The sequence below is a fragment of the Petaurus breviceps genome, unplaced genomic scaffold, assembly GCF_028583685.1.
Source record: "Petaurus breviceps papuanus isolate PSGF00001 unplaced genomic scaffold, PetGlider_PUasm1.0 131, whole genome shotgun sequence".
In the NCBI taxonomy this organism is placed as follows: Eukaryota; Metazoa; Chordata; class Mammalia; order Diprotodontia; family Petauridae; genus Petaurus; species Petaurus breviceps.
The window spans coordinates 2,510,047-2,529,115 of NW_027185674.1; the positions used below are offsets into that span (position 1 = coordinate 2,510,047).

Sequence of the window (19,069 nt, forward strand, 5' to 3'; positions counted from 1 at the left end):
TAACATTCCTACATGGAAAAACAATAATTGTAACTGATGAAACTTTTCTCAGTATGAAAATAGTTGAAGGAAATAGAATTATATATACGTCTATATCTGAGGGTATATGGGCATATGAATACATTTGTGAATGTGTGTATATGTTTACAGGTATGCATAGAGGGCACAGGACCAATTTAATAGGAAGAGATGATACTTAAAAGGTGAAATTAAGAGGTGAGAGGAATATAATGAGAGGAGATGGAAAGAGAATGCAGCAAACTCTCATATAGAAGAGGCATGGGAAAATGGTTACAATGGAGGGGAAGAATAGGAAGGCAAAAGGGAATGGGTCAACCTTATTCTCATTGAATTTGGCTTGGGGAGGGAATGAAATACACACTAAATAGAGTATCTCTCCCTATAGGAGAGTAGGGGGGAAGGGGATGAGGGGGTATGGTGGAAGGGAGGGCAAGCTGGGGGGGAGGGAAGTTGGAAGCACCCACTTTTGAAAAGGGACGGGTTCAAAGTAGAGAATAGAACAAGTGGGAGGTGGGATAGAAGGGAGGGAAATATAGTCAGTCTTCTACAATGTATCTACTATGTTATTGTTTTGTGTTAGCTACACATGTACAACATATACTGAACTGCTTATCTTCCCAGTAAGGGTGGGTGACAAGGGAGGAAGAGAATGAATCTGGAGTTCAAAGTTTTAAAATCAAATGCTAATATATATATATGTGTGTGTGTGTGTGTGTGTGTGTGTGTGTGTATGTATATATATACACATACATATATATATATGTATATATATATACCATTATTAATACTATTTTGCATGTAATTGGGAAATAATATATACAGGTACTGGGGCATAGAGATCCACCATGCCCTACTGGAAAAGTCGAAAGGGGTATAGGAGAAAATATGGGAGAGAGCAGATTGGAGGAGGGGATATCCTGTGGGACTCCTGTTTTGGGGCAGTGTGTAGCGGAAAAACAGGGAGAAAATTTGTAACTCAAAATCTGGTGGAAATGAATGATGTGTAAATCAGAAGTTAATAAAGCATTTGAAAAATGGGGGAAAAAAGTAATACTGACCAAATAGAAAAGGGGTATAAAACTTCACTGAAGAAAAATATTCCTTAAAAATTAGAATTGGACAGGTGGATGAATTCACCACCAATTGAGATGAAATTAAAGAAATTATTAGAAGATGGGGTTTTTTTGCCTATTGATATGCCAATAAATTTGACAATCTCAGTAAAATGGATGAATAGTTACAAATATATAAATTTGCCTAGATTAATAGAAAAGGAAACCAAATACTTTAATAACCCCAGCTTAGAAAAAGAAATTTAGCAATCCATAAATGAACTCCTTAAGAAAAAATCATCAGGACCAGATGGATTCACAAGTGAATTCTACCAAACATTTAAAGAACAATGATTTCCAATACCATATGAACTATTTGGGAAAACAAGCAAAGAAAGGAGTACTATGAAATTCCTTTTATGACACAAATATGGTGCAATATCTAAACCAGAAAGAACAAAAACAGAAAAACGAAACTGTAGGCCAATTTCTCTAATGAATATTGATGCAAAAATTTTAAATAAAAATACAACAAATAGATTACAGCAACATATCACAAAGATCATACACTATGACCAGGTGGTGACTAGGAATGTAGAACTAGTTCTGTATTAGGAAAACTATCTGTGTAATTGACCCTATCAAAAACAAAATCAACAAAAATCATATGATTAACTCAACAGATAGAGAAAAAGCCTTTGACAGAATATAACACTCGTTCCTATGAAAGACTCTAGACATCGGGGGAATAAATGGAGCTTTCCTCAAAATGACCAGTGGTATCTATCTAAAACTATCAGCAAACTAGAAACCTTCCTATTAAGATCAGTGGCGAAGGGCAGCTAGGTGGCGCAGTGAATAAAGCACTGGCCCTGTAATCAAGAGGACCTGAGTTCAAATCTGGCTTCAGACACTTAACACAGAAACTAGCCGTGTGACCTTGGGCAAGTCACTTAACCCCACTTGCCCTCCAGAAAAAAAAAAAAAGATCAGTGGTGAAACAAGAATGCCCATTCTCAACACTGTTATTCAATATTGTATTAGAGATGTTAATAATAATAGTAATTAGTAATAAGAGAAGAAAAGTAAGTTAAAGGAATTAGAATAGGCAGCAAGGAGACAAAACTGTCAATCTTTTCAATTGATATAATAGTATACTCTGTGAATATTTCAAAAGACCTTAGCCTGAAAGGGCCAGGTTCTCTCATTGCATCCTGAGTCATCTCTGGTCATCCTGATGCAGATGGCTCTGGAGGAGAAAGTGAGGCTGGTGACTTCGCACACCCCTCCCTCACTCAAATCAAAGTCAATTGCAAAGCATGTCATCATTTCCCTGATTCTATGAAGGACAAACACAGTGGTATACTTAGAGAATCCTAAGGAATCATAAAAAAAAAATAAATAAACTAGTTGAAATAATTAACAACCACACAACCAAGACAAATATGGGGCAATAATGTAATGAAGGCTGAAGTTCACATTTATTAAGTTACCTACTATTTGCAGAACACTGTACCATGCTTTGAAGAAGATATAAAAATAAGGCACAACCCCCCTTTTGAGGAAATACAGCATATACACAAATAACAAATACAAAATAGACTCTGAGAATTGAGAAGAATAAAGGCAAAGTGTTATGTGAACAGTTGGAAAAAAAGATCATTTCCACTTGTTAGGATTGTGGAAGATTTTTTGAAGAAACTTTTAATTGGGTTTTGAAGATTGGGTTGTATTTCAATAGGTAAAGATGTAGGGTTTAAGAAAGCAAAGGTATGGGCTGTGTATAGAACTGGAAAATTATGAATAGAATATAAATAATTCATTTAAAGGAAGCATTAGAGTACCTGGAAGGCAGTAATATGTATGAGGTAATTATGGAAATGTTGACAGACACCATTTCATGGAAGTCCTTAATTGTTAGGCTAAGAACTTTGAATGTCATTTTGTAGACAATTTGAGAGCCATTGAAGAGTTTTGAGTGGAAGTGTACCATAACCAAATCTTTGTATAAGAAAGATTAATCTAGGAGCAGTGGAAAAGGGAGATGGGGATGGCAAAAGGGAGAGTATAGGCAGAAAGAATGGTGAGGAAACTATTAGAATATATGAGGTAGATAGCAGTGAGGGCCTATATTGATGATTGGTGGAAGCAATGGGGGCGAAATGGCAAACACAAGTAAAAGAGCTGTGGTGAAGGCAGAATTAAATAAGAGAGAAAATAGATAAAGACACCCCTGAGGTTTTGAACACAGATGTCTAGGTAAGTAGTGACACCATTAACAGAAATATGGAAGTCAGGAGGAGGAAAACATTGGAGTTAAGAGTGAGCTGAGGATTTTAATTGATACAAATACTAACAAAGTTTTTTTTAATGTTTCAAGAAAGAACAAAGAAGCAATGTAATGGAAAAATCTCCACACTGGAGCCAGAACACGTAGGGGGTTTTATAGACTACATGCTCAATATGAGTCAGTAGCATGATGTGGCAATGAAAAAAACGAATATGATCTCAGACTGTATCAAAAGAAGCATCTTGTCCAAAGCCCTGGAAAGTGATCAACCTGTTACCCTCCAACATGTTCAGACCACATCAAGCATCATACTCAGTCCTGGGCGCAACATTTTAGAGAGGACATTTGTATAGAAGTATGGAACAAATTGAAGGACAAAAAGGAGGGTGGCATCATCTCAGCCTTGAGACAGATCCCATATGAGCACTGGTTGAAGGGACTGATAATGTTTAGCCTGAAGAAGAGAAGGCCTAGGGATATATGATAGTCGTCTTCAAAGAGATGAAGGGATATTTTTTGGAAGAGTTATCAGACTTGTGCTTCTTAATCTGAGTGGGCAGAATAAGGAACAATGGGTGAAAGTTGCAGAAAGGCAGATTTTGGTTTGATGTAAGGAGAAACTTGTTAGAGCAATCCAAAAGTAGAATGGTCTGTCTCAGGAGGCAATAAATTCCACCTTACTATAAAAGTTCAGGGAAATGCTGGATGGCACTTCTTAACTTTTGTTAAGAAGAAATTGTTGTTCAGAAATGAATTAGACTAAAGAGATACTGTCTTGGGATTTCTTTGAACTCCGAGACTCTGCATTTCCCAAGCTATACACAGGATAGCATAATGAGGTAGGGGTATAATTTAACCTTCCTGACTTTTAGTTTTCTTATTTTTATAATGAGGGGCTTGCTGAATTCTCATATCTGTGAAATACGTATTGCTTTTTCTATGTGGTGGATAATGTAGCAGCTGACTGAAGGAAGGCAGAATCACTCAGCTCCTATTTGGCTTTCTTCTCTTGAAGAAGAACAGTCTTAAAATTGAAAGGGATTTTGAATATGGTTAAAGGGATTAAAACCCACAATAGGTGAGGATGTAGAAAAAGAACGCATAAGTGCTTTAAATCATTTCAAGTATCCAAGCCGAATTGAATGACAGCCTAGAATAGTGAAAGAACTTGAAGATGTGATCACAGAACCACTGTTAATAATCTTTATGAAATCATTGAGAAAGGAAGTGATGTTAGAACTTTAGAAATAGTTTGTCCCAATTTCCAACAAGGGAAACAATGTAGGTCTTGGAAGCTGCCAATCACAAACTTGACACCAATTCAAAAATTATTAAATTGATAGTTGTGTATACTTTTTTTTTTAAAGCAATCGGGGTTAAGTAACTTGCTCAAGGTTACACGGCCAGTTATTTCTGGGTGTGGTGCTAAGTATCTGAGCCCGGATTTGAACCCCAGGTCATCCCAACACTGGAGCCGGTGCTCTTACTTGCTGAGCCACCTGGCCGCCCCTATGTGTATACTTTTTTAAAAAGAGAGAAAGCATAAGTACACATGAGTTTACTAACAACAAATTCCACAGAACAGAATTTTTCTTTTGGACAATATTACTTCAGTGGTAGATTAGGGGAAGACCATAGACAATTGTGTGTGTATGTATGTGTATACATATATGTGTATGTGTGTCTGTATATATGTTATATATATATTGTGTGTACATACATACACATACACACATAGGAAGAGAGGGAAGGAAGAAAGGAGGGAGAGAGGTGGGGGGAGGACACATTGATTATTGGTCAGAGTTGGTGACTTGTGTTCAGTACAACTGGATTGGGATCCTTCCACAGACACTTCTAGCTATGGGATCACAGGCAAGTCATTTAATCTTTCAGCACCTCAATTTCCTCACCTAAACTTGGGACAGTAAATAAGAACTGGTATCATTCTAGCATCCTAAAGGTCACAAAACACTTTACACACATTTCATTTTTGCATTTTAGCCTCCAAAAAACCTGTGAGGTAGGTAACTCTCTGATAGTTTGATGGACCAGGGATCTTACCATTTGGGGTAATCCCAGTAATGATGCAAATGGCAAACAGTCAGTTTATCAATGTAACCATCCATAGCTGTCCTCCCTGTGTGTATCCTCACAATGTGTCAAAAGTAGTGGTTTGTGAGCACAGTGCATATCAGGTAAATTTGGCAAGTTATCAGTTTCTGTGCATGAGGCTGCCCAACTCTAGCATTTTATTTTATTCTCTCTATTTTACTATTTGTAAGAACTCTAGAAAAGGAAAATAAGTAGCTTGAATTTAATTTCCTCTTTACCCTCAACTGTGTTTCATGTTTATCAGAGGTGTCAATTAGCAGCAATTTGCCAGAATGTGGACTTCAAAAACCAGATTGAAGAAGAAAGTAATGAAGTCAGGGGAAAACTATTCAACAGATAATAAGAAATTGTTTTCTACTACAAAAATGTGCCAGTCCAGAATGGATATAAATTCATGGAACTACCGGTAGTCTCTCTGTCAAATGCATAGAATAAATGTGGCAGCTCTTTATGTCTGCTATCCAATAATGAAATGAAAAAAGAAAGCCAGCTGAAGGGAAATGTAGGAAGAAATAAGGAGGTCTTTGTATAATTCTTATCCTGACTATGATTTTGAACTTAGATACTTTCTAATCCATTTTATAAAGTGAAGCCTGCATAAATGAAGTGGCTTGCTCAAGGTCACACAGAAATAAGTAGCAGGCCTAAGGTTGAAACCTAAACTGAACCGACCTCAAGTCCTGTGCCCTTTCTGCGACAGACCCCAGTAGTGCTATGCTGCTGTTTGTCCTTACGTTTCAAAGAGGACCAGTGACATCACAGATGATTTGTCCCTGAGTTAGATTAAAGTGAGGCAGAGCTGCGCAAAGTCATCAACCTCATTCTCTTTTTCCAAGTCATTAACGTCCAGTGGCAGGACAAAAGTCAAGACGATTGGTGATGGCCTGGGATGCGGTGGACAACCTTGGTGTCTTCCATGACTGTGCAAGCTTTAACAGAACCCACTTCAAGCACCTTCATGGCCATGGAAACAAATTGTTTTTATTCGCCCACTCCACCGGGAAAGTCTTCATTTACAGTTTTGAGGTATACATCTCCATGACTCACCAACAGGATTGAGGCCTCTTGGTTTCTCTCAACCTGGTTTAACCCATCTGCAAAGACAGTTTTACCGAGGTGAGGCCCCTATGCATGCTTCAGCTTCTTGGAGCCACAGGTGAGATATCAAAGGTGAATGAGCAGCCTGGAAAAGGGCTCAGAAAGCTCTCACACTAGAAGTGCTAGTCCTTAGCCCATATACCTCATAGAGTAGTATACTACTGTACATACATGTGACATATAAATCAACACCCTCTAAGTAATTGATCCTTAATTGTGGTTTTGAGCTTTTTAGAGAGAAAAAAAAATAGATGCTTGTTACTACTTTTATTGTTATAATAACTTTCTTAAGTCTACTCATGTGATTTTTCAATATGAGGACCTCCTTCCACCTATGTTAACTCTGCAACTTATACTGTTAGGGCATAACAATACAATGACTAGAGTGAGGAAGCTTATAGTTTAAATCCTGCCACAGACACTTCTCAGCTGTGTGAGCCTGGGCAAGAAACTTTACTTCTTCTAGCCTTTGTTTCCTCATCTTTACAATGGAAATAATCACAGGACAGAGCCAAGGGACAGTGGAGTAAAAGCAGGGACTTATTTGAGCTCTCTTCCAGACCCCTCCAAATACCTGTAAAAAAAATAACTAAACAAATTCTGCAGCAGAAGAACCCACAAAATGACTAATGACAAAATGAGTAAAACAAATTTCCAGCCCAAGATAACCTGAAAGGTTGACAGGAAAGGTCTGTTGTACCAGTCTGAGAGAAGAATGTGGTCCAATGTGGGCCATGCCAGCACAGACAGGTGCAAAACAGGACTCAGGATGGAATCACTGGCAGCTATGGTGGTTTCCAGACTTCTCAACCCCAAAATGCCAAGGACAACTTAGAAGGTCAGTGGGAAACGTTTGTCAGACCTGTGTGAGAAAGGAGCATGGTCTGACCCTAGGCCCAAGGCAGTGGTGGTGGTGAGCAGCAACAGTGGCAGTGGCTGCTTCCAGAGCTCTTGGCTCACAGACTGAGAGAACTGAGTAGCTACTCAGAGAGGGATTGCAGGGATCTCTTTGCTGGCACTGAGGCAGGTTTCTCTTGCTTTGCCCATGCTTCAGTCTGGGTTGTGGTTCTAGGTGGCAGTTCTGGGAAGAGGAAGAATGCTGGTGTGATAGAACTTGTGGCAGCAGTAAAGAGGGGATCCTCCTCACAGTTTGAAGGCAGAAAAGAGTGCTTGCGGTCACTCACAAACCAAAGCACAGACTAGGAGAGGAGTAAACACCTCTCCTTTGATCATACAACCTTGGGAGAACAGAAAATTCACAGGTCCCTAGAAATATCTCTGAAAACAGCTACACAAAACTCTTGAAGCTTGGGACAGTACACCTTTCACACTGAACGTAGAAACCTTAAAGAGCTAAAAAGGCTGGGAAATGAGAAAACAGTGGGAAAAAAAATCAGACTATAGAGTCTTACTTTGGTGACAAGGAACATCAAAACATACAAAAAAAAGGAAGACAATAAAGTCAAAGCTCCTACATCCAAGGTCTCCAAGAAAAATGTGAATTGGCCATAGGCCATGGAAGAGATCAAAAAGGATTTTTAAAATCAATTGAGAGAAATAGAGGAAAAATTGGGAAGAGAAATGAGAGTAATACAAGAAAACCATGAAAACAAGTCAACAGTTTGCTAAAGGAGACCTCCCAAAAATGCTGAAGGGAATAACACCCTAACAAAAAGACTAACCCAAATGGCAAAAGAGGTCCAAAAAGCCAATGATGAGAAGAATGCCTTAAAAAGAATAATTGGTCAAATGGAAAAAAGGAGGTCCAAAAGCTCACTGAAGAAAATAATTCCTTCAAAATTAGAATGGAGCAAATGAAAGCTAACGTCTTCTGAGAAATCAAGATATTATAAAACAAAATCAAAAGAACAAAAAAAAATAGAAGACACTGTGAAATATCTAATCAGAAAACAACTGACCTGGAAAAATAGATCCAGGAGAGATAATTTCAAAATTATTGGACTGCCTGAAAGCCATGATCAAAAAAAGAGCCTACACGTCATCATTCAAGAAATTATCAAGGAAAACTGCCTTGATATTCTAGAACCAGAGGTGAAAAATAGAAATTGAAAGAATTCACTGATCACCTTCTGAAAGAGATCCTAAAAAGAAAACTCCTAGGAATATTGTAGCCAGATTCCAGAGTTCCCTGGTCAAGGAGAAAATATTATGAGCAGCTAGAAAGAAATAATTCAAGTTTTGTGGAAACACAATCAGGATAATACAAAATTTAGCAACTTCTACATTAAGGTATCAGAGGACTTGGAATATGATATTCTGGAGCTCAGGGGAGCCAGGATTAAAACCAAGAATCACCTACCCAGCAAAACAGAGTATAATCCTTCAGGGGAAAAATTGGACATTCAATGAAATAGAGGACTTTCGAGCATTCTTAATGAAAAGACCTGAACTGAATAGAAAATTTGACTTTTAAATACTAGAATTAAGAGAAGCATGAAAAGGTAAACATTAAAGAGAAATCATAAGGGAATTATTGAAGTTGAACTGCTTACATTCCTACACTGAAAGATAGTTGTATCTCATGAGATTTTTCTCAGTATTAGAGTAGTTGGAGGGAATACACACACACGTATGTATATATTTCTGTATAAATACATACATAGAAACAGAGATAGAGGTCACAGGGTGAGTTGAATATGAAGGGATATCTAAAAAATAAAATTAGGGGGTGAGAGAGGAATGTACTGGGAGAAGGAAAAAAAGGAGAGGTAAAATGGAGTAAATTATTCTCACATAAAAAAAGGCAAGAAAAAACTTTTTCAGTGAAGGGGAAGATGGGGGAGATGAGAAGGAATGAATGAACCTTACTCTCATCAGATTTGGGTTAAGGAGAGAATAACATACCCAGCTGGGTATGAAAATCTATCTTACCCTACAGGAAAGTAGGGGGGAAGGGGATAAGAGAGAGGGAATGATAGAAGGGAACTCAAATGGGAAGAGGGGGTAATTAGAAGCAAACATTTTTAGGAGGGCAGGGTCAAAGGAGACAGTGGAATAAATGGGCAGGATAGAGTGAATGGAAATATATTTAGTCTTTCACAACATGACTGTTATGGAAGTGTTTTCCATGACTATGCATGTATAATCTGTATCCAATTGCTTGCCTTCTCAATGAGGGTGCGTAGGGTGGGAGGAAGGAAGAGAATGTGGAGCTCATAGTTTTAAAAATAAATGTTAAAAATTGTTTTTACATGTAACTGGGAAAGAATATATACAGGCAGTGGAGCATAGAAATCTATTTTGCCCTACAGGAAAATAGAAGGGAAGGGGATAAGAGAACTGGATGGGGGGTAATAGAAGGGTGGGCAGTTTGGGGGAAGGGGTATTCAGAAGGCATGCCATCTTGGGGTGGGGGAGGGGAAAGAGGGAGAAAGTTTGGAACTCAAAATCTTGTGGAAGTGAATGTTGAAAACTAAAACTAAATTAATTTTTAATGGGGATAATCATAGCTCTAAACTCACGAGGTTGATATAAGAATCAAATGAGAAAATATATATAAAATGTTTCTCAAACCTTAAAAATGCTATACAAATGCTACTTGTTGTTATTAATATTATTTTAGAGCTTTTCCTAAAGCAGGATGTCAAACTGAAATAGAAATGGGGGGCCACTAAAATGTACATGAAGAACCCTGTGGGCTGAATATTGATTTAGTTTTCAAATGTAATATCATCTACATTTTACTACATTTTAATTTGTTTTTTAAAATATTTCCCAGTCACATTTTAATCTTGTTTGGGCCACAGGCTGCATGTTTTGATACCTCTTGCCTAGGGTACTGGGTGATTAAATGACTTGCTGGTGTTCGCACAGCTGGTGTGAGTTAGCACCAATAGAAACTAGGTCTTCCTTATTGTACCCCACAACATCACACACCCACTACATTTGCTATAAAATAAAAATTGCAGAATGTTTTATTTAAATAACCTTATACTAGGAACCTTCTTAGGCAACATTTTCAAGTTCTTTTTTTTTTTACATTGGACTTGAGCACTATTTTAAAAAGACATGTTTTCATAACTTGATTCCCAACTAGGAATGACAAGATTTAAAAACATTTCAGATCTATACATTGCATAATCCTGGAAATTTTCGTCAGGAAAAAGACATGAAGGAGATTTTGTTTTTCTCTTTTAAAGACAGTCTCATTCTTAAGAAATAGCAAATGTTTTTAATGGGATAACTCCAGACCACATTTACTGATTTCCCAGGCTCTAATTTTCCTGATTTTCCAGACATTAACTGTAAAGGTCACATTGACATCTTAGAGCTTTAGTATTGAATCTCACTATATTAAGATTAATGTTGTTTTGTTTATCAGGAAGAAACTTTAACTTCTATCTGCTTTTTCTATTTTTGATAAAGAATGAAATTTATGCCATAACTTTTTTTTTCTTTAAAGCATTTTAAAAGTATAGCTTCTATTGTTTAAGTATCCTTGCTTTCCTTTGGTAGGCTTAGTGCCCAACCCATTATTAGTGCCAAAAAGAAGGAATTGCTCTAAAAGGGAACAGAGGAGGTATGGGGGAAGGGGTGATTAAGTTTATTTTCACCAGCCTTTTCTGTTTCCTAAGCATTTTCCTGATGAAATTGGACCTGAAGTTTCCCCTCACATAACAAAAGGTTTGCCACATACTTAAAGTATTTGAAGATTTGCTTAGTTCTTACCGATGAGTTCAATTTGTCGTTTTCCTAAGCATGGCAAGGCATTTTTAATAAATATAATAGCCTTCATCTGAAAATATTTTTATCACTGATTGACAGATTTCTTTGAGCAAGAAATATAAGCTCTTTTCCCAGTTCTCTATCTATAAAATGGGAATGATTATCCCCAATAGTATCTAATTCATGGAGCTTTTATTAGGACAAAATAAGATAAAATAAGTACTTTATATAAAAGCTTTCAACAAAGTCTTCCATGATTTCTTCGTGGGTAAGAGAGTGAACTGTGGACTGAGTTGTAGTGCTGTTATAGGGATTTGTAGCTAGCTAAGTAACTGTATTCAGAAGTTATTTGTTGACAGTTTTGAAAATCTACAGGGCAACTAGGTGGCACAATGGATAGAGTGCTGGGTCTGGAGTCAGGAAGACTCATCTTCTTGAGTTCAAATCTGCTCTCAGACACTTACTAGCTGTGTGACCCTGAGAAATTCATTTAACCCTGTTTGTCTTAATTTTCTCATCTGTATATTGAACTGGAGAAGAAAATGGCAAACTACTCCAGTATCCTTGCCAAGAAAACTCCAAACGGGATCACAGAGTTTTGGACCCAGCTGAACAAACAATGATGGTAATCTACAGAGAACCATTTACATAGAAGACCTCAATTAATATTTGTCAAATGGAATCTGAAGTAAGATTTCCAGTGTGTTCTAAATAGTATTCAATCCTTCGCCCTGTCTAGTTCAACAGTTGCATTAAATACTTAGATCTATTTTTCAAAACTTTTGTAAAGATATACTTAAAGTATTTAAAGATGACATAAAGCTACAAGGGATAAGATAGTATGAAAATGACAGAACACTTCAGTGAATCGGAGATCTCCCTCTGAGGGTGCCAATCACAGCCCTTCTGCATCATCTCCTTTCCATCTCTTGTCATGTACTCTCATAATCTCTGCACATGAAATTCACAGACTGAAGGATTACAAAAGGATTGAATAGGCTGGCATGCTGGAGCCAACCCACGAAGATAAAGCGGAATGCTTAATGGCTTATATCATATTATATTGTCTAGAATTCAAGTTTCCTCACCATGTTCTCATACTCTGTTAAATATAGTCAGTATTCACAAAGCTCCCAAAGGTTGACCAGGTAGGCAATGTTATTCCCTTTGTATAGAAGTGAAAATTGAGGACCGAAGAAATTAACAGACTTGACTCTTAATTTACTCATATGACTAGTTAATTAGTCATTTGACTAATAAGAAGCACAGCCTAAATATTAGAGGTTAGAGCTTCTGACAACTCATTTGATTTGCTTTATACTTGTAGCCTACTACCAAGTCCCCTATCTTTTGAGTTAAAGAAAATAAATCATACAAGTACAGCATTGACAAAATTTCATGATCAAAAGATCTTAGGGTTTTAGTTGACCAATGCACAATATAATCAAAGAGTGGGATGCGGTTGCTAAACAGGACTAATGTAGTCTTAAGCTGCATTCAGAGAAACATAATGTCTAAATAATGGGAGGTAATAATTGCCATTGGCTCACTATACCCATTAGACCACATCTGAGGTATTGTGTTCATTTCTGAATGCCACATTTTAAGAGAAATATTAACAAACCAGAAAAAAAAATTCTTAACAAGGATGATGAGAGTTGTAGAAACTATCTTATAAGAGGAATGGTTGGAGTAAATAAATAAAAGATTTGTTCTGTAAAACTTGGACTCAGTCAAAAGGCTGCACCAAAGGACCTAGAGGGTTACACATGGCTTCAGGGCTACAGGTTCCTCACCCCTGACAAATCATTTAATTTCTGAGGCTCCAGACAACTTGCTAAGATCCTAAATTTCACATAAATTGAGTCTACATTGGCAGAGGGACTTTCAGCAACCAAAGTTCCTCATACAAATAAAAAACCACAGGGGATAGAAGAAATATATGAACTTTCAAGCAGCTAGAGGTATCCAAAAATGGAATTGGCTGTTTTCCTTTCAAGGGAGATATTCAGGTTGATTCTGGATAACTGTCTTTTAGGAATGTTACAGAAAGGGCTTTTGTACTGGATATTTAGGGATATTATCCAGCAGCACGACTTATGCTAGAGTTTCAGGCACTTCCCTTGATAAAGACGTTCTTTTGCTCATTATATTCATGGTCATTCAACTTTGTGTTGCATATCGATTCAGTTTCCATTTTGGGGGTTGGGCTTCTTTTGACCTCATAGACAACAAACAATATTTCAAGTTCTCTTTATCCAGGGATTCCTTCTCTCCTCCGATTGATTCCTCTGCCTCACAGGTCCCTGCAGTATAGTTTTTGATTGATACTAACTTTTTTATTTTTGAAGTTAGACTAAACTTAAAAAAAATTAAATAAAAAAACTATAATTCAGCTGTGAGTTCTGTGAGAATAAAGACGGTATGGCATTGTTATCCTAATTTTATAGTTGTAACCTAAATATATTTGAAAATATATTATGGATAATTTTGCCAAATCCTTTTTTTCTCATTTTTTATTATTTTTCATGAGGAATAGCTCTTTGGGGATGGGAGGGAGGTAGAGGGATATTTTCAAAAGCAAAGATAATAGATAAAAGTTTGTTTTTTTTTTTTAAAGCAGTTTGGGTTAAGTAACTTGTCCAAGGTTACACGGCCAGTTTTTTTGTGTTAAGTATCTGAGGCCAGAACCGATCCTGGGTCCTCCTGACTCCAGGGCTGGCACTCTTACTCACTGCGCCACCTAGCCTCCCCTAGATAAAAGTTTAATTTAAAAAAACTTTAGGGGCGGCCAGGTAGCACAGCAAGTAAGAACACCAGCCCCAGTGTCAGGATGACCTGGGGGATCGAATCCGGGCTCAGACACTTAGCACCCACCCAGAAACACCTACCCGTGTAACCTTGAGCAAGTTACTTAACCCCAATTGCTTAAAAAAAAAAAAACTTTAAAGGAAAAAAAGAAAATACCATATTGATTTAAAGTGGAGCCTGTAAAAAAAAATTTAACTAAAACCTTGCTGAAAGCATGTTTTAACTGAGAATGTTCTAAGAGCCTAGTAGACCCTTATAAGTTTCATTTTGTAATGAAAATACCGTATCATAAGCTAGTTTTCAATGCCACGGACTGTTAGATTAAGGAATTCCAGTTGATTTATGAGATGAATTCAGAATGCCAAATTTGGTTTCCATTTGCCTGAATTAGTGATTGAGCCAACTTTACCAGTGTTGCAATAAATATGTAAACATCAAAAGAAACATTCATAATGAATCACATACCATTTTCATCAAAAATATTAGTTCCATAGTATCATAAAAACATAGATTTGGAGCTGAAAGGAACCTCAGAGGTCATCTTGTCCAATATCCTCATTTCTCGAAATAACAAAAAGTGTAATTGATATTAAATTAAAATGAATCAGCCTTTAAACATATTCATTTGTATTCTTTAAAGAAAAGCACCTGGGAGTGTTTGGAAGTTAGATACTTGCTTAAATAAACTTGAAATATACCAGATTGAGCCATTTAAAATAAAAAACCACACACGACATATTTTAGGTCTTTTTTTGGGGGGAATAATTATCTACTAGTTAAGATGCGCTAGTGATCATCTAGGTGGCACAGTGGATAGCGTGCTGGTCCTGGAGTAAGAAAGACCTGAGTTCAAATGTGGCCTTAGACACTTACTAGCTATGTGATCCTAGGCAAGTCACTTAACTCTGTTGGCCTCATCTTCCTCATCTGTAAATGAGCTGGAGAAGGAAATGACAAACCACTCCAGCATCTGTGCCAAGAAAACCCCGAATGCGGTCATGAAGAGTCAGACATGATTGAAATGACTGAATAACAACAAGTTGGTTTAGAGATGAAAAAAAAAAGTATCGTACCAAGATTTCAGGGCATCTTTTTTTCCTTATAGGAGGAAGTAGGTATTGTAGTGGAAAGAATACTAGATTTGAAATCAGATGAACTGGATTCAAAATTCAACACTGCCATTTACTTCAGTGACTTTGACCTTCAGCATATCACTTAATCTGTGAGCCTTAGTTTCTTCTTCTGCAGAATGTGGAGTCCAATAAGGTGATCTCAGGTCATTTTTATGACATAATCCTATGACATATAAAATTAGTTTTATGGTGTGCAAGACTATAAAATATTTTCCTAGTGTAAAGTTCTTTTTACCATATCTTAAGAAAGGTAGAAAACATGTAATACATTTTCTGAAGATCTCTCATCCTTATGTTTCTGTTTTCCCAGGTTGTATTTTCATAAGGGAAATGAATATGAAGCAGTAAGGATTTAAAGTATCCTAGAAAGATTCTCTGGGGTAGACAGTTCATATGATTAAAAAGCTCATCAAGCTGAGCTTTACACATGTTTCAAATAAAAATGCTATTCAACACTTTATTAGGGATGAGCATAATATCTCAATAATTAGAGAGATTTGCTAAAATTTGTTTCTAATACCAGAACTGTACAGGGTTAAGCACAAAGAAATATGTACAAATAATTATATGAGATTGAAAAGTAGTTATAAAAAAGCAAATTATAATATTCCTTCAAGTTTTATAATGCAACTTGGAACCAAACTGATTTTTAATGAAGCAGGAGAAGCCATTCTGTCTCTCCTCCGCCTGTTAACTGCCTGGGCCATTTAGAATCTTAATCCCCAGTCCAAAGGAACAATACAGGAAGCACTTTATTTACATAGCCCTGAGAATATTAAACCAGGAAGGAGGCAACACCAACTGCAGCTCAATGTTAAAGAGGTAGTTAATGCTGCATAATTTCACCATGTTTCAAAAGATTTTTAGTTGGTCAGTTAGCATCTTAAAATATTTTTATCTAATGTTTCCCCTTTCTATGTGTTTAAATGATTGATACAGTCAAATTAATTTATATGCATAAATATTGTCCATACATGGGAATTTGCTCATTTGCAGATTTCAGAAGTTTGGACTATTATCTCCTTTGAGATAAGCAGATTTTAAAAATTATGCCCATGTAGAAACGAGTTCTGCTGCCTTTCATAATTATCAAAGGAAGGTTCTCAAAGATTGAATGTCTCAAGAGGATCATCTAATATGTTCGTTGTTTGTTTATTCTGCTTATCAGCCAGACAGCACATTTGCATTGCTAACATAGCCCTGTTTCAAAATGCAGTTGGTTTTGAATGTTCTGAAATGGTTCTTGTACTGGGAGTTGATCTGAATGAAGTAGTATTTCTAATATCTCCTGTGTATTTATGTATTATGTATGTATGCAGAGAGAAAGAGACAAGGCAGATAGTGCTAAGAACTTTTTATTTTGATAACATTTCATTTGATCCTTACAATAGCCCCATGTAGCGGTCTAGGTGATGTGTATGATTCCTGTTTTGTAGACTATGAAACTGACACTGAAAGTATTTAAGTGCCTTGCTTCTAGGGCCTGGATCAGAACCCAGATTTTTTTTCATACAGTATTCTTTCCTGCCCCAAAGAACCACCTTCCCCACATGGAAAACTTACCCTCAGAATCCCAGAGAAAGAGTGACTTCAGTAACTTTGCTCAGATGCTCATATGTTTAACAATAGCACCAACATATCCATTTTTTCTTGCTATTTTAGCTTTGTTTCTTTCTTTAAAACGACTTATTTATTCTCTTTAGCTTCATCCAGTGGTGGCACAAAAACTTTCTAGATGTGAAACATTAATTAGTTTCTGAAAGGAAATATCCTCTCTTTCTGTTTTTCTCCCTTCACCCTTGTCTTTCAGTTATACCTGCCGCCACTTGCGGAGATATGTTTGTGTCCTGGACAAACTGTATTTCCCCCACTCTCACTGCTCTACGCTGCAGCATTGCTTCTCGACCCTCAGTGACAATGGAGAGGAACTCCTGTCTTTAACTTGCTCTCACATTCTCAGATCCTATGCTTCCAGGTTATTAACCTCTGCTGTCCATTGACTGCATGATGCATGCTCTGTGGGACGGATCTTTGCATGCTTTCTGAGGGAACAGATGATAACTAATGATTGAAGGGGGAGATTTATAAATTAGTTCTAGATGATACTTAGAAATGTAGCACTGAGTACTTCATACTGTGCTTCACAGTACAGAGAAAAACATTTAGTCTCAGTGTATTATACACATATAAATAGTGGCATGTATACATATATGTATGCACAGATATATTTCCCAGAATTTTCATGTCATGTGTACCATTTGGAAGCCCTTTTATTATGCTTACAAAACCAGAAATGCCCCTACTTATATGCATTTTAAATGGACTTTACAACTAACAGCAATTACAGTCTAATTTTGAACTGTGTACCTGGCCTAGAGAGCATGCCTTTTAGCTAATAGCAAGGCTCCACTATCTGATGGAAGCTAATTAGGTTGAACAGATTTGAATGGAATGAAAAAATGGTCATTTTGGTTTCTTGCATTTCATGTTCACTTTATTTTCAAACAGATCACTTATAAAGAGCGATGACTTGGCTATATCATGGAAGAATTTAGATCAGGAGTAATGATGGTGGGAAACATGAACAAGTGTGAGACAAGCCACCAAACTCAAATACCAGAGAAAATCAATACCTACAGTGTCGTGTTGCATGTACCAGAACAGAGCAACACCATGGCATTAATGCATTGTCCTCTGTAGATAGCATTTTAATGAGCATTTGTTATAAATCAAAAGAGAAATTATACCCACCTCATGCTGTTAACTAGATAGATGATTTAATATAATATCCACCTTGCCAAATGTTTTAGAGACTGGCGGAAAAAACTGCATGATACACTTAACCAGAACAGGGAAGTCCTCCAAAATAAAAGCTTTCCAGAAAATAAAAGCATACAATAACAACAGACCATAGAATAAATCTAAGTAAAAACAGCTTAGTGGTCAGGAAAAGACAACCAAGTGACATACAGATGGACAGAATTTTCAGTTTGTAAGAAAGAAAAGTTATGATACTCTACAGTAATGTTGATCAGTTTTCTAAAGGGACAGATGCTTACAAGCTGTTGAAAAACTAATTAGAGAGAGAAAACTGGCTAATAAGAAATCTAAAAACATGTCAAACTCTGAAATATGTATTTCTTTAAAACTACATTGACTTAAGAAAACACATTTTCTTCTAGTTGCCCTTTTGTACAGTGACGAAATTTTCGGAGAAGCCAGTAAAGGACGGGGAGGTTGAGGTAGAACTGGTGGAGGTACATACAGGAGGCGGGATAAAGAGAAAAACATTGCTTTAAAGGCACTAAGCTGGGTACAATAATTAACCTGAGGGTGCAGCCTCTTCGGGGTTGCGCCAGCAATTTCACATTTCTTTGCTAGTCACACATGAGGTTTTGGCAGAGGTGCATAAAATTTGAAAGAATCCAAGGAAAGTGAGAAAAGTAATGCAGAGACAAGAGTACAAGAAAGGAGGAGAAGCCAGCACCAACGGCCCCATGACTGAGCTCTGTTTGGGCCGTAGAGTGCTAGTCAGCTCTCTCTTGGTCCTGCCTTAACCTTGACTTTTCTCCTTCTGTGCTGAACCCTGTTCACTTGAGTTCTGGCAGTCAGTGCTAACCCCCGGGGGGGGGGGCCGGGGGGGGGGGGGGCCCGCGGGGGGCAGGGGGGGAGCAAGGATAAAAAGCTTTCATATGTAACTGTTAAGGTTTGCAAAGCACTTTGCATAGATTTCATCTCATCTTCATATTGTGTTTCCCACCCTGTTACTTCCCCTTTTAGTGCTGCTTTCCCTGCTCTTGCCCTCCCTTCATTTTTCTGTTCCCCTTCCCCAAATATAGACCTATTTTACCCTTAACTAATTGTCA

The 19,069-nt window shown here is 37.2% G+C and overlaps 1 protein-coding gene across 2 annotated transcripts in view; it reads left to right on the forward strand.

The window, feature by feature from the left end:
• The window catches only part of DYM (dymeclin), a 622,931-nt gene that overhangs the window by 344,095 nt on the left and 259,767 nt on the right, over window positions 1-19,069 (forward strand). The window contains exon 14 of one of the 2 annotated variants that reach the window (XM_069104416.1): window positions 17,014-17,178. The exons of the other annotated variant lie outside the window; for it this stretch is intronic. Within the exon in view, the coding sequence (XP_068960517.1) occupies window positions 17,014-17,178 (165 nt within the window). The remainder of the gene's footprint in view (window positions 1-17,013; window positions 17,179-19,069) is intronic. 2 annotated transcript variants of the gene reach the window in all.